This window comes from Pseudophryne corroboree, chromosome 5 (assembly GCF_028390025.1).
Source record: "Pseudophryne corroboree isolate aPseCor3 chromosome 5, aPseCor3.hap2, whole genome shotgun sequence".
Lineage (NCBI taxonomy): Eukaryota > Metazoa > Chordata > Amphibia > Anura > Myobatrachidae > Pseudophryne > Pseudophryne corroboree.
This window is the reverse complement of record NC_086448.1, coordinates 294,385,689-294,401,384: the sequence shown is the minus strand read 5'-3', so window position 1 is coordinate 294,401,384 and position 15,696 is coordinate 294,385,689. Positions and strand designations below refer to the sequence as shown.

Genomic DNA, 15,696 nt, shown 5'->3' with positions numbered 1-15,696 from the left:
GATTCTGAATATTCCAAAATCCCAGTTAATGCCAACAACTCGTCTGCTGTTCCTAGGGATGATTCTGGACACGGTTCAGAAAAAGGTTTTTCTCCCGGAGGAAAAAGCCAAGGAGTTATCCGAGCTTGTCAGGAACCTCCTAAAACCAGGAAAGGTGTCTGTACATCAATGCACAAGAGTCCTGGGAAAAATGGTGGCTTCTTACGAAGCAATTCCATTCGGCAGATTCCACGCAAGAATTTTCCAGAGGGATCTGTTGGACAAATGGTCAGGGTCGCATCTTCAGATGCACCAGCGGATAACCCTGTCTCCAAGGACAAGGGTATCTCTTCTGTGGTGGTTGCAGAGTGCTCATCTATTGGAGGGCCGCAGATTCGGCATACAGGATTGGATCCTGGTGACCACGGACGCCAGCCTGAGGGGCTGGGGAGCAGTCACACAAGGAAGAAACTTCCAGGGAGTGTGGACGAGCCTGAAAACGTCTCTTCACATAAACATTCTGGAACTAAGAGCAATCTACAATGCTCTAAGCCAGGCAGAACCTCTGCTTCAGGGAAAACCGGTGTTGATCCAGTCGGACAACATCACGGCAGTCGCCCATGTGAACAGACAGGGCGGCACAAGAAGCAGGAGTGCAATGGCAGAAGCTGCAAGGATTCTTCGCTGGGCAGAGAATCATGTGATAGCACTGTCAGCAGTGTTCATCCCGGGAGTGGACAACTGGGAAGCAGACTTCCTCAGCAGACACGACCTTCACCCGGGAGAGTGGGGACTTCATCCAGAAGTGTTCCACATGCTGGTAACCCGTTGGGAAAGACCAATGGTGGACATGATGGCGTCTCGCCTCAACAAAAAACTGGACAGGTATTGCGCCAGGTCAAGAGATCCGCAGGCAATAGCTGTGGACGCGCTGGTAACGCCTTGGGTGTACCAGTCGGTGTATGTGTTTCCTCCTCTGCCTCTCATACCAAAAGTATTGAGAATTATACGGCAAAGAGGCGTAAGAACGATACTAGTGGTTCCGGATTGGCCAAGAAGGACTTGGTACCCGGAACTTCAAGAGATGATCACGGAAGATCCGTGGCCTCTACCTCTAAGGAGGGACTTGCTTCAGCAGGGTCCCTGTCTGTTTCAAGACTTACCGCGGCTGCGTTTGACGGCATGGCGGTTGAACGCCGGATCCTAAAGGAAAAAGGCATGCCGGAAGAAGTCATTCCTACTTTGATTAAAGCAAGGAAGGAAGTAACCGTGCAACATTATCACCGCATTTGGCGAAAATATGTTGCGTGGTGCGAGGATCGGAGTGCTCCGACGGAGGAATTTTAACTGGGTCGATTCCTACATTTCCTGCAATCAGGATTGTCTATGGGTCTCAAATTGGGATCTATTAAGGTTCAAATTTCGGCCCTGTCGATTTTCTTCCAGAAAGAATTGGCTTCAGTCCCTGAAGTCCAGACTTTTGTTAAGGGAGTGCTGCATATACAGCCTCCTGTGGTGCCTCCAGTGGCACCGTGGGATCTCAATGTGGTTTTGGACTTTCTAAAATCTCATTGGTTTGAACCACTAAAAAATGTGGATTTGAAATATCTCACATGGAAAGTGACCATGCTACTAGCCCTGGCTTCGGCCAGGAGAGTGTCAGAACTGGCAGCTTTATCTTACAAAAGCCCATATCTGATTTTCCATTCGGACAGGGCGGAACTGCGGACTCGTCCGCATTTTCTCCCTAAGGTGGTGTCAGCATTTCATCTGAACCAGCCTATTGTAGTGCCTGCGGCTACAAGTGACTTGGAGGACTCCAAGTTACTGGACGTTGTCAGAGCATTGAAAATATATATTGCAAGGACAGCTGGAGTCAGAAAATCTGACTCGTTGTTTATATTGTATGCACCCAACAAGATGGGTGCTCCTGCGTCTAAGCAGACGATTGCTCGTTGGATCTGTAGCACAATCCAACTTGCACACTCTGTGGCAGGCCTGCCACAGCCTAAATCTGTAAAGGCCCACTCCACAAGGAAGGTGGGCTCATCTTGGGCGGCTGCCCGAGGGGTCTCGGCATTACAACTTTGCCGAGCAGCTACGTGGTCAGGGGAGAACACGTTTGTAAAATTTTACAAATTTGATACTCTGGCTAAGGAGGACCTGGAGTTCTCTCATTCGGTGCTGCAGAGTCATCCGCACTCTCCCGCCCGTTTGGGAGCTTTGGTATAATCCCCATGGTCCTTTCAGGAACCCCAGCATCCACTAGGACGATAGAGAAAATAAGAATTTACTTACCGATAATTCTATTTCTCGGAGTCCGTAGTGGATGCTGGGCGCCCATCCCAAGTGCGGATTATCTGCAATAATTGTACATAGTTATTGTTAACTAATTCGGGTTATTGTTGTAGGGAGCCATCTTTCAGAGGCTCCTCTGTTATCATACTGTTAACTGGGTTTAGATCACAAGTTGTACGGTGTGATTGGTGTGGCTGGTATGAGTCTTACCCGGGATTCAAAATTCCTCCCTTATTGTGTACGCTCGTCCGGGCACAGTACCTAACTGAGGCTTGGAGGAGGGTCATAGGGGGAGGAGCCAGTGCACACCACCTGATCCTAAAGCTTTACTTTTGTGCCCTGTCTCCTGCGGAGCCGCTATTCCCCATGGTCCTTTCAGGAACCCCAGCATCCACTACGGACTCCGAGAAATAGAATTATCGGTAAGTAAATTCTTATTATATGAGTGCACTTTATACTGTAGTATTATTCTCATGACAATTATACAAATAATAAAGAGAACACAAAATGATGCTGCATTTTTGAAATTATTTCTTGTGTTTTGGGAAAATAGTTTTTTTGTGAACCTCCCTGTTCCCTGAAAACAAGAACAAACTCCATCTATTGGCCCTAGAGCTCCCCTGTGCCATTGTTTTAACTAAGATTTTTCATTTTTTTTATTCACAATATTGTATTCAGGCCCAGAATCCAGCCTTATAATGTATGTCATAATTAATTAAATCAGTTACCTATATTGTACTTGGCACCAGAGTGAAGCATGGGTGGATGTTAAATACTAAGGGGGTATCCTATTAACTGCTTAATCTCACACAGAAGAAATTGTCTTTTTTCACGATATTTGCCAGATGGGGATTTGGTTTTGCCTGCAACAAAATTCATGAAAAATGCCGGAATTGAAACTAATACGATAGCCCGGGGCAAGTCCATTAGCCTCAGTAAATTACCACAGCTAATTGGATACTGTCCTAAACCTAATACAGCTTCCATGGTTGTCATTGTTTTTGTTTCATAATTATCTAAATCCTAAATTGGACTTTATTAGGAAGGACTTGCAATAACCTTTTGGAGTTTCTTTTGGTCTGGAGACTGCCGTTATATTGCCAGGAATCTTCTGGAAAATGAGTCTTTATACCTGTACCTCAAACTAATTGTTTAATTTGTTTATTTTTCTTTGTTTTTGTACAAATGTTATATTCATTGTAACCCAGACATTAAAAGTAGGCATGTTAATTTCTCATTATTTTTATGTGTTTTTTTTTGTTTTTGTTTTGTGTGTGTGTGTGTGTGTGTGTGTGTGTGTGTGTGTGTGTGTGTGTGTGTGTGTGTGTGTGTGTGTGTGTGTGTGTGTGTGTGTTTTTTTTTTATCAATAAGATTATTTAAGTTTTGTTTAAAAAAAAAAAAAAAGTAATGAGTGCGCAATTTGGAAAGCAACGTTGAGCTGATGTGACTGACTGAATTGTCAATCTAGGTTGCAACAAAGTAAATTTGCAACAAAATATGCTACATTCAGTTAGCCCCCAGTAGGTACACTAGCTTAGTTTGGTTATCCATATCTGTAAAGGTGCTTTTGATCGAGAAGTCTTACAAGTCCTCTATGTATACCTAATTGAAGAAGGGTTGATTAGGGGGGATGTGGTTAAGATGCCGGCTGCAGGGATCCCAGCAACTGGAATGCTGACGCCAGAATCCCAACAGTCTGCATCCCAACCGTAAGTATAGCGTGCAGGTTACGGTTAGTTTAGGTTTAGCCGCCTCCGGGGGGTGTTAGGGTTAGGCTGTGAGGTGGGGGGAAGGTTAGGGTTTGGCTGCAGGGAGTGGGGTTTAGGGTTAGGCACCACTGGGGTGAGGTTAGGTTTAGGCACCAAGGGGGAGGGTTAGGGTTAGGCTGCAGGGCAGGGGGGGTTAGGTGTAGGCACCGCTGAGGGGACATTAGGGTGAGGGTTAGGGAAGAGGAGGGAACAGTCTTATCTGATGCATCTGTTTCAAATTTTTTAACTTGTAATCAATAAGTTATCTAGAAATGTTAGTAATGGTGCTTCACTGCAGCTACCCCACCCCCTCCCCATGACATCCCAAAACATCATCTGAGGAAATGACCCATAGATCTCTCGTCCTTTTGTTGGCTTTTAATATCCCTTCAATTTCAATATACTTTTTGTATTGAAAAGTTTGTATTATAGCTTGTCTTCACTAAACTAAATGTTCAGAAGTTAATTATTTAGTGATGTGTGTTGTTTTGTTGTACAAATACCATTTTAGCCTTGGTTGTGTTTATTATTTTATAATATTGCATAACGTTTGAGGTAAGTTCTCTAGAGTGTCGCACAAAATTACAATATTGCTTCTTTTTGCTATTATTGCTACCATTCACCATGATTGGTCATCCTACTTAAACTCCCTCAAAAGGTTTTGTTCAGGGCTGTTAAAAGTGCTTTACGTTTATTTTGATTAAATTAATGTTTTTGCTTTCTTTCTTGTTTTTATGTAGGGTGCTGTTGCTAAAGGAAATGCCACAAAGGAATTTATTGAAAGTTTGCAACTGAAACCAGGGCAGGTGGTTTACAAGTGTCCAAAATGCTGCAGCATAAAGCCAGATAGGGCTCATCACTGCAGGTACTCTCTAGCTATTCTGTCAAATCCCCCCTACTTGTATAACTATAAAGTCATATGAGTGGAACATACTGTATATGTTTTGGTTGACATGATGTAATTAATAGTGGTTCAGGCAGGATTATTAGGGCAGAGTGTCTAGTCTGCCACTTAAAACATTGACATAATTTACCCTTGGAGCTATTTTGCCAGATACATTCTGTGCCATTTTCAGACACACCCCAAAGATTTTTTAAAAATTGCCAGTTACTTAAGGAGAGAGAGGAGCAGCAAATAATGTAAAAAGCATTATCAGATTTGTCAGTGGCACATCCACACTACATTTGTTATATTTCAGCATATGGATTCCCGTTGCTATGCAGTAAGTGAGGCTAACTTCCTCCCATGTGTACAATTCCGCCTGTTTCCATTGAGCTGATAGAATGACTTTACAAAGCAGTTATAGGTTATTACTGAACAGGATGTTATATATTTTTATGACTGTTTTTTTTTTTTTTTTTTGGGGGGGGGGGTGTCTCCATATGTCCATCTGTGACTCCGCTGCAGCAGGCGGCTGTGTTGGGAGTGAAATGCGTTAATTACATGTAGCTAGTGACTGACAACTAGTCAAACTTGCTTTGCAGAAATGCACAATGTGTGTTCTCTCAACATATGTGTGGAGAGGGAAGCTATAATTAATATATTCTCTTCTAAAACAATACTGTTAGTTGTTAGGTGTTAATCCTGCCGCTTCTGGCAGTGCTATGACAGGCTTTGTGTATCAAAGATTAGACCAAATTATGCTGTATATAATGAAAGGAATAGCACCTACCATTTAACAAGAAAAAACCCCGCACAAAATAGTAACAGGTGAGTGGATGGATCAGGGTTCTATGGAAGAGATGCTGTGATATGATAGAACAAAGAAATGCAAAAAATAATAGTTAACTTACTGTAAGTGCCAGCACTTCTGTAGAAGTAGTACTTGTTCCTGAAGTGCTAGATCAGGCATTCCCACCCTCGGTCCTCAAGGCACACTAACAGTGCAGGGTTTTTTTTGTTTCATTTTAAGTGGTTTATATATAAGTTTAAAAAAATTACAAAATCACAAGCATCCAGATAACAGTAGGTATACATTTGTGGGAACAAATTTACAGAGGAAACAGAAAAGAGACTATAAGGGGTCTATTGCCTAAGCCTTGGATGGAGATCAATTGGATGGAGATAAAGGGGCAGATTTATTAACCTGGAGAAGGCATAAGGAAGTGATAAACCAGTGATATGTGCAAGGTGATAAAGGCACCAGCCAATCAGATCCTAACTGTTAATTTACATAATGGAGCTGATTGGCTGGTGCCTTTTTCACCTTGCACATATCGCTGGTTTATCACATCCTTATGCCTTCTCCAGGTTAATACATCTGCCCCATAGTGCCAACCAACCAGTTCCTAACTGTTATTTTTCAAACCCAGTCTGTAACATAGCAGTTAGCAGCTGATTGGCTGGTACTTTATCTCCGTCCACTTTATCTCCATCCAGGGCTTAGTAAATAGATCCCTAAGGGAAGGAGGGGGGTCCTGCTGGTAAGAATGTCAGGTGTTACACAGGTACCAGACACATTGGGGTAAATTTACTAAGATAGGAGTCCTATTTAAGATGGGATGTAGCCCATAGCAACCAATCAGATTCTACTTCTCATTTATCTATCACCTTCTAGAAGAAATACCTGGAATCTGGTTGCTATGGGCAACATCCCATCTTAAAAAGAACTCCCATTTTAGTAAATTTACCCCATAGTGCTTCTGCTACAGTAAAAATAAACATAGTAGGAGGGGCTTGTTATATTTATGGTATTGTTAAAGCATAGAGGAAGCGCACACAGGCAGAAAAAGGAGAAAAACCTTCAGAACAGAAGGACTGAAAGTCCGCTGGGTACGTTTAAGTTGTGCGTGGGATTTTGAAAGCGATACCATGGATTCCAAATTTCTAAGAATTTGTAGGATCTTTTATTAAGATATGCAGTAATCTTTTCCATACTCGCTAGATACCAGATTTTGGCAACAACTAAAAAGATTGGTTACCCAGAGGTACTTGGGCGCTTTAGGTATGAGATGTCTCGCCAAGCTGCAGTCTCAGAGAAAGGGAAGTCACTCCCGTATGTAGTGCACAGAAAAAAGAGATAATGAGACTGCGCTAAGTTTGATGAATACAACACTGTTAGTATAGTCAATAAAACAGTTTTATTCCTAAAATTAGTACAATAGGTGTATAAGAATTATATTAATAAAATAAGTACATGTAAGAGGTAATAAATGGTATAGTTTCTAAAATTCAGATAGACATCCCAAGGGGTTACCCAATTCGCCAGGTAAAGAGATTAGACTTTGTGGAGATATATGTAGTGACCGTTCCAGATATTTATCCCCTATGTCGTTATAGTCCAGCTTATACAGTAGTCTCAGAATTTAGGCAAGGTCCAAGGAATGGACTAGTTACCGTTAGAGGGTAATGTGCTCCGGAATCTTTAGTGGAGAGCTCCTCATGCGTTACGGTTGGTGCAGTCCTTTATGCGGTGCTTGCCATGTAGAGTCTGAGAATTTGGAGAGGCCGTCTGGACAAAGGCTTGGGGAATGGTTCGGTCCTCCTTAGAGTCAGTTCCTGGCAGGGGTCCCTGGTTCACCTGACGCGTTTCGCTGCGATCAACTGGCAGCTTTCTCAAAGGTATGTACAGTTTAAAACATGTGGGGTTTATATACCACCTCTAATATGGTGGCTAATTAGCCCCTAGAGACACCTGGTTGTGCAATTGCATAATCACTTTAGGACTAGATATATAAAATCAAAATGAACTTATGAGCTGAGACAGACCTACTTCAAATGGAGTATGATAAGTAACAAATGTATAGATTATTCATAAAAACCGAGCTGTTTGAAGGTTTTTATTAATATATAAATAAATAAATAAAGGCAGACAGGAAGTGTATTAGGAAGCATTAGCCAATGGGTGAGTTTGTTGTGAATCTTGTTGTCATAGAGATAGTATTGGCAGCTTCCGTTATAGGTGGGGGAACATGATAGAAAGCGGTGCTGAGATTGCGTATTTCCTGGTAAATGTTCCGATCACGTGACTTATGTGTCACGTGATCGGGGCTTTGTATTGTATGTCTATGGCGTGCGGGAGAGCGGGGAGACGGTTGCTAGGCAACCTGATAGCATAGTTAGTTACACAGGCCAGGGTCCGCAGCGACTTATCCGCCCTGGTCCGTGTAGTAGAAGAGACGTGATTACGTCAATGCCTGTGAATCAACGTAGGCATTGCTTCCGCCCTCCAGTCCGTCAGGGGCATAGTACTTCCGCCAACCAAGTAATCAGAGATAGGGATTATATTTAAATTTAAGTGAAGCTACAACCTTTTAGGTAGCTTAAAAGTCTGACCCAACAGGGCCAATGTCCAAACCATAGATAGAAAGATATCTTTTGGTTCCAGTAACAAGTATCTTAGACACTGCAATATCGCATCCATTAAATAAGGGTCAGAAAATTGGTTTCCCAAAAGGGTCAGTGAAATGTGGTACTTCATATCTACTTAGTACTAGGTATATTAATTTTATCTATATATTATGGTAAATATGATGGTATAGGGACCATATAGATGTCCCCTCCATTAATATATATATATTTTATAGTTTATTATAATTTTGGTTTAGTTTAAATAATTGTTCATAAGTTTCAGCGAGGTAAGCAGAGCACTAAGAAGGTGAGACACTATTATATGAAAAGAGTTATAACTTTTAAAAGAAAGCTATATGATCCATATAAGGAAAAGAGTTAATTATTGGCAGTATGTCATATTATAGTATTTAGTTCTACGGCGTCATTGAGACCCCCAGGGTAGATGGAGCCCATTTTAAACATCCAATATGTTTCTTGTTGGCATAATTTTTTGTAACGGTCCCCACCCCTATTCGTTATTGGGATGTGCTCCGCTCCAATTAGTTTAAGGCTGTTGGGGTTGCCTTGGTGGGACTCATGGAAGTGTTGGGAAACACTATGAGATGTCAGTCTTTTAATAATATTTCTACGGTTTTCAAGAAACCTGATTTTGAGTTTTCTGGTAGTACGTCCTACATATTTGAGTCCACATTCACATGAAAGAATATATATAACATATGATGAATTACAATTAATAAAATGTTTAATTTCGTATAGTGCCCCATTATTTTCAGTTTTGATAGTCTTAGTTCTGTTATCTATATAATTGCAGGTGATACACCTGGTTGCTCCACATTTGAAGAACCCCTTAGTATTGGATGGAAGCCAGGAGTCTGATTGGGCTGTAGATTTTAGGTCAGGTTTCAAGAAGCTGGGTGCTAATGAATTTCTAAGGGATCTATTTTTCTTAAAAATGAAAACAGGGTCAATTGGTAGCAAGGGGGCTATTAGATAATCCTGTTTGAGAATGTTAAATTATTACCTCTTACATGTACTTATTTTATTAATATAATTCTTATACACCTATTGTACTAATTTTAGGAATAAAACTGTTTTATTGACTATACTAACAGTGTTGTATTCATCAAACTTAGCGCAGTCTCTATCTCTTTTTTTTTTGGCAACAACTAGGCGGAGAGCTTAAGCTTTCCAGTTTAGCGCAACGAGGCATCTGGCTGCATTTAGTATTTGGGCTACCAGTTTTCCAGTGGTTATATGTAGCGCGGTAATTGGTAGACCTAAAAGAAAATGGACGCTGATCACTTTGCTAATTAAGTTTGCGATCATAGCCCAGTATAGAGCTATTTTGTGGCATTTCCACCATATATGGATAAAAGAACCCAATTCGTCACAACCTCTCCAGCACTGAGGGGAAACAGAAGGCTATATTTTGTGTAGTCTGGTAGGGACCAAATACCATCTGTAAAATATCTTATATGCATTCTTCTTGACCAAAGTTGAGATAGATACCTTGGAAATAGACATATGGATGTCATCCCAGGCCTATTCATTAGGTGGTGTCCCTAAGTCCTTTTCCCACTGAAGTACAAACGATGGAGTAGGAAGACGCGTATATGATAGGAGAAGCAAGTAAACGGTAGATATAATGCCCTGAGCTAGGGTTTTATTATAACATAGAGGCTCTAGGGTGGTCAGGGAGCAAAGTGGTGTAGGGTTAGTCAGGGAGGTTACAAAACACTCTTATCTAGAAGTATATAAATGGGTTCACTTCTGGGAAGTTACATTTTGTTATAATGTCAGGTAGTAACATAATGATACCGTTATCCAAAATATCTATAACAAAGTGTAATTTCCTCCCTATCCATGGTCGGGAACATAGCAAAGATTGGCCCGTAGATAAGATAGGAAAAGATAGGATTATCCCATAATGGGGTAAGGAGAGAGGAAGATGAGAGGAGTTTGTGATAATGAATACACTAGTCCCAGGTGTGGCATGTGAAATTGAGGACAGGATGGGAGGTAATGTAGGAAGGGCTGGGCTTGGCGGGTAACATGAGCAGGGAGGTGACATGACTGAGATCCGTTTCTAGCCGAAGCCATCTAAGAGTAGAGGTGAGGGCAAACCAGGCAATAGCTTGATTTAAATGAGAAGGAGAGTAGTATAAGCAAATATCCGGAAAGCCCCTTCCCCTCCTGCTGGATGTTTCCGTAGAATCAAAAATCCCATTCTGGGTATTTTGGGCATAATTCAGACCTGAATGCTTCTCTGCGAGTTTGCAGAGGTTTGCAATCAGATAGTCGCCGCCCAAACAGAGTGAATACCCGCCCCATGCAAGTCTGCGTACGCCGTACGAAAAGCTTTGCAAATGCCGGTCAGCTGCAAATCCGTTCGCAACTCACTCACCATCGAATGCTTTTTCCAGTCTGTGCGTAGCCCAGGACCTACTCCTACAGTGCGATAGCAACAGCTGAAGTCACACACACTCCCTGAAAATGCTTGAGAACGCCTGCGTTTTCTCTAACGTCCTAAGTGGATGCTGGGGACTCCGTAAGGACCATGGGGATTAGCGGCTCCGCAGGAGACTGGGCACAACTAAAGAAAGCTTTAGGACTACCTGGTGTGCACTGGCTCCTCCCACTAAGACCCTCCTCCAGACCTCAGTTAGATTCTTGTGCCCGGCTGAGCTGGATGCACACTAGGGGCTCTCCTGAGCTCCTAGAAAGAAAGTATATTTAAGTTTTTTATTTTACAGTGAGATCTGCTGGCAACAGACTCACTGCAGCGAGGGACTAAGGGGAGAAGAAGCGAACCTACCTAACAGGTGGTAGTTTGGGCTTCTTAGGCTACTGGACACCATTAGCTCCAGAGGGATCGACCGCAGGACCCGACCTTGGTGTTCTTTCCCGGAGCCGCGCCGCCGTCCCCCTTACAGAGCCAGAAGCAAGAAGAGGTCTGGAAAATCGGCGGCAGAAGACTTCGGTCTTCACCAAGGTAGCGCACAGCACTGCAGCTGTGCGCCATTGCTCCTCATGTACACCTCACACTCCGGTCACTGATGGGTGCAGGGCGCTGGGGGGGGCGCCGTGAGGGCAATATATGACACCTTGGCTGGCAAATCTACATCATATATAGTCCTAGAGGCTATATAGATGTAAAATTACCCCTGCCAGTATTCCAGAAAAAGCGGGAGAAAGTCCCCCGAAAAAGGGGCGGGGCCATCTCCCTCAGCACACTGGCGCCATTTTTTCTTCACAGTGCAGCTGGAAGACAGCTCCCCAGGCTCTCCCCTGTAGTTTTCAGGCTCAAAGGGTTAAAAAGAGAGGGGGGGCACTAAATTTAGGCGCAATATATGTATACAAGCAGCTTTTGGGGGAAAAATCACTCAGTTATATCCCTGCATTATATAGCGCTCTGGTGTGTGCTGGCATACTCTCTCTCTGTCCCCCCAAAGTACTTTGTGGGGTCCTGTCCTCAGTCAGAGCATTCCCTGTGTGTGTGCGGTGTGTCAGTACGGCTGTGTCGACATGTTGGATGAGGAAGGTTACGTGGAGGCGGAGCAGAGGCCGATAAATGGGATGTCGGCCCCTGTGGGGCCGACACCAGAGTGGATGGATAGGTGGAAGGTATTAACCGACAATGTCAACTCCTTACATAAAAGGCTGGATGACGTAGCAGCTGTGGGACAGCCGGCTTCTCAGCCCGCGCCTGCCCAGGCGTCTCAAAGGCCATCAGGGGCTCAAAAAACGCCCGTTACCTCAAATGGCAGACACAGATGTCGACACGGAGTCTGACTCCAGTGTCGACGAGGTTGAGACATATACACAATCCACTAGGAACATCCGTTACATGATCTCGGCAATGAAAAATGTGTTACGCATTTCTGACATGAACCCAAGTACCACATAAAAGGGGTTTTATTTTTGGGGAGAAAAAGCAGCCAGTGTTTTGTTCCCCCATCAGATGAATGAATGAAGTGTGTAAAGAAGCGTGGGTTCCCCCGATAAGAAACTGGTAATTTCTAAACAGTTACTGATGGCGTACCCTTTCCCGCCAGAGGATAGGTCACGCTGGGAGATATCCCCTAGGGTGGATAAGGCGCTCACACGTTTGTCAAAAAAGGTGGCACTGCCGTCTTAGGATACGGCCACCTTGAAGGAGCCTGCTGATATAAAGCAGGAGGCTATCCTGAAGTCTGTACCTACACACACTCAGGTTCTATACTGAGACCTGCAATTGCCTCAGCAAAATAGTGCTGCTGCAGCGTGGTCTGATACCCTGTCAGATGATATTAATACCCTAGACAGGGATAATATTTTGCTAACATAGAGCATTTTAAAGACGTCGTCTTATATAGGAAGGATGCACAGAGGGATATTTACCGGCTGGCATCCAGAATTAATGCAATGTCCATTCTGCCAGGAGGGTATTAGAAACCCGGCAGTGGACAGGTGATGCTGCCTTTAAAAGGCACATGGAGATTCTGCCTTATAAGGGTGAGGAATTGTTTGGGGATGGTCTCTGGGACCTCGTATCCACAGCAACAGCTGGGAAGAAAAAATTTTACCTCAGGTTTCCTCACAAAAGCCTAAGAAAGCACCGTATTTTCAGGTACAGTCCTTTCGGCTTCAGAAAAGCAAGCGGGTCAAAGGCGCTTCCTTTCTGCACAGAGACGAGGGAAGAAGGAAAAAGCTGCTCCGGGCAGCCAGTTCCCAGGATCAAAAATCTTCCCTCGCTTCCTCTGAGTCCACCGCATGACGCTTGGGCTCCACAGGTGGAGACAGGTGCGGTGGGGGCGCGTCTCGGGAACTTCAGGGACCAGTGGGCTTGCCCACAGGTGGATCCCTAGGTTCTGCAAGTAGTATTACAGGGATACAGGCTGGAGTTCGAGGCAACTCCCCCTCGCCGTTACCTCACATCAGCCTTGCCTGCTGCCCTCGGAGAAAGGTAGTACTGGCGGCAATTCACAAGCTGTACTTCCAGCAGGTGAAATCAAGGTACCCCTCCTTCAACAAGGCCGGGGTTACTATTCCAAAATGTTGTGGTACCGAAACCAGACGGTTCGGTGAGACCCATTCTAAAATTGAAATCCTTGAACACTTATATACGAAGGTTCAAGTTCAAAATGGAATCGCTCAGGGCGATTATTGCAAGCCTGGAGAATTTCAGGGTATCACTGGACATCAAGGATGCTTACCTGCATGTCCCTATTTACCCTCTTCACCAGGTGTACCTCAAAATTGTGGTACAGGATTGTCATTACCAATTCCAGACGTTGCCGTTGGTCTGTCCCCGGCACCGAGGGTATTTACCAAGATAATGGCCGAAGTACTTATCCCGTACTTTGACGATCTCCTTATAAAGGCGAGGTCCAGGGAGCAGTTGTTAGTCGGAGTAGCACTATCTCGGGAAGTGCTACAACAGCACGGCTGGATTCTGAATATTCCAAAGTCGCAGCTGGTTCCTACGACGCGTCTACTGTTCCTGGGTATGGTTCTGGACGCAGAACAGGATAAAAAGGGTTTCTCCCGGAGAAGTCCAAGGAGTTGGCGTCTCTAGACGGAGACCTCCTAATACAAATACAGGTGTCGGTGCATCAATGCACGCGAGCCTTGGGAAAGATGGTAGCTTCTTACGAAGAAATTCCATTCGCCAGGTCCCATGCAAGGATCTTCCAGTGGGATCTGTTGGACAAGTGGTCCGGGTCGCATCTTCAGATGCATCGGCGGATAACCCTGTCTCCAAGGGCCAGGGTGTCGCTGTGGTGGTGACTGCAGAGTGCTCATCTTCTAGGGGGCCGCAGATTCGGCATACAGGACTGGGTCCTGGTGACCACGGATGCCAGCCTTCAAGGCTGGGGGGCAGTCACACAGGGAAGAAACTTCCAAGGCCTATGGAAAAGTCAGGAGACTTCCCTACACATAAATGTTCTGGAACTATGGGCCATTTACAATGCCCTAAGTCAGGCTAGACCCCTGCTTCAACACCTGCCGGTGCTGATCCAGTCAGACAACATCACGGCGGTCGCTCAGGGAAACCGACAGGGCGGCACAAGAAGCAGGATGGCGATGGCAGAAGCCACAAGGATTCTCCGATGGGCGGAAAATCATGTGTTAGCACTGTCAGCAGTGTTCATTCCCGGAGTGGACAACTGAGAAGCAGACTTTCTCAGCAGACACGACCTCCACCCGGGAGAGTGGGGACTTCATCCAGAAGTCTTCCAAATGATTGTACACCGTGGGGAAAGGCCACAGGTGGACATGATGGCGTCCCGCCTCAACAAAAAGCTACAAAGATATTGCGCCAGGTCAAGGGACCCTCAGGCGATAGCTGTGGACGCTCTGGTAACACCGTGGGTGTACCAGTCGGTGTATGTGTTCCCTTCTCTGCCTCTCATACCCAGGGTAATGAGAATAATAAGAAGGAGAGGAGTAAGAACTATACTCATTGTTCCGGGTTGGCCAAGAAGAGCTTGGTACCCAGAACTCCAAAAATGATCTCAGAGGACCCATGGCCTCTGCCGCTCAGACAGGACCTGCTGCAGCAGGGGGCCTGTCTGTTCCAAGACGTACCGCGGCTGCGTTTGACGGCATGGCGGTTGAACGCCGGATCCTGAAGGAAAAGGGCATTCCGGAGGAAGTTATCCCTACGCTATTTAAAGCTAGGAAAGAAGTGAACGCAAACCATTATCACCGCATATGGCGGAAATATGTTGCGTGCTGTGAGGCCAGTAAGGCCCCAAAAGGAGGAATTTCAGCTAGGTCGATTTCTGCACTTCCTACAAGTCAGAGGTGACTATGGGCCTAAAATTGGGTTCCATTAAGGTCCAGATTTCGGCTCTATCGATTTTCTTCCAAAATAGAACTGGCTTCACTGCCTGAAGTTCAGACTTTTGTTAAGGGAGTGCTGCATAGTCAGCCCCCGTTTGTGCCTCCAGTGGCACCGTGGGATCTCAACGTAGTGTTGGATTTCCTGAAGTCGCATTGAGTTGAGCCACTTAAATCCGTGGAGCTACAATACCTCACGTGGAAAGTGGTCATGATGTGGGCCTTGGCGTCGGCCAGGCGTGTATCAGAATTGGCGGCTTTGTCATGCAAAAGCCCTTATCTGTATTTTATATGGATAAGGCGGAATTGAGGACTCGTTTCCAATTCCTTCCTAAGGTGGTATCAGTTTTTCATGTGAACCAACCTATTGTGGTGCCTGCGGCTACTTGGGACTTGGAGGATTCCAAGTTTCTGGACGTAGTCAGGGCCCTGAAAAATATATGTTTCCAGGACGGCTGGAGTCAGAAAGACTGACTCGCTATTTATCCTGTATGCACCCAACAAGCTGGGTGCTCCTGCTTCTAAGCAGACTATAGCTCGCTGGATCTGTA

The 15,696-nt window shown here is 44.7% G+C and overlaps 1 protein-coding gene across 1 annotated transcript in view; it reads left to right on the top strand.

Annotated features, from left to right (window-relative positions):
• Window positions 1–15,696, top strand: part of ZDHHC3 (zinc finger DHHC-type palmitoyltransferase 3) — a 157,881-nt gene that overhangs the window by 59,698 nt on the left and 82,487 nt on the right. The window contains exon 3 of the mRNA XM_063922414.1: window positions 4,767–4,891. Within this exon, the coding sequence (XP_063778484.1) occupies window positions 4,767–4,891 (125 nt within the window). The remainder of the gene's footprint in view (window positions 1–4,766; window positions 4,892–15,696) is intronic.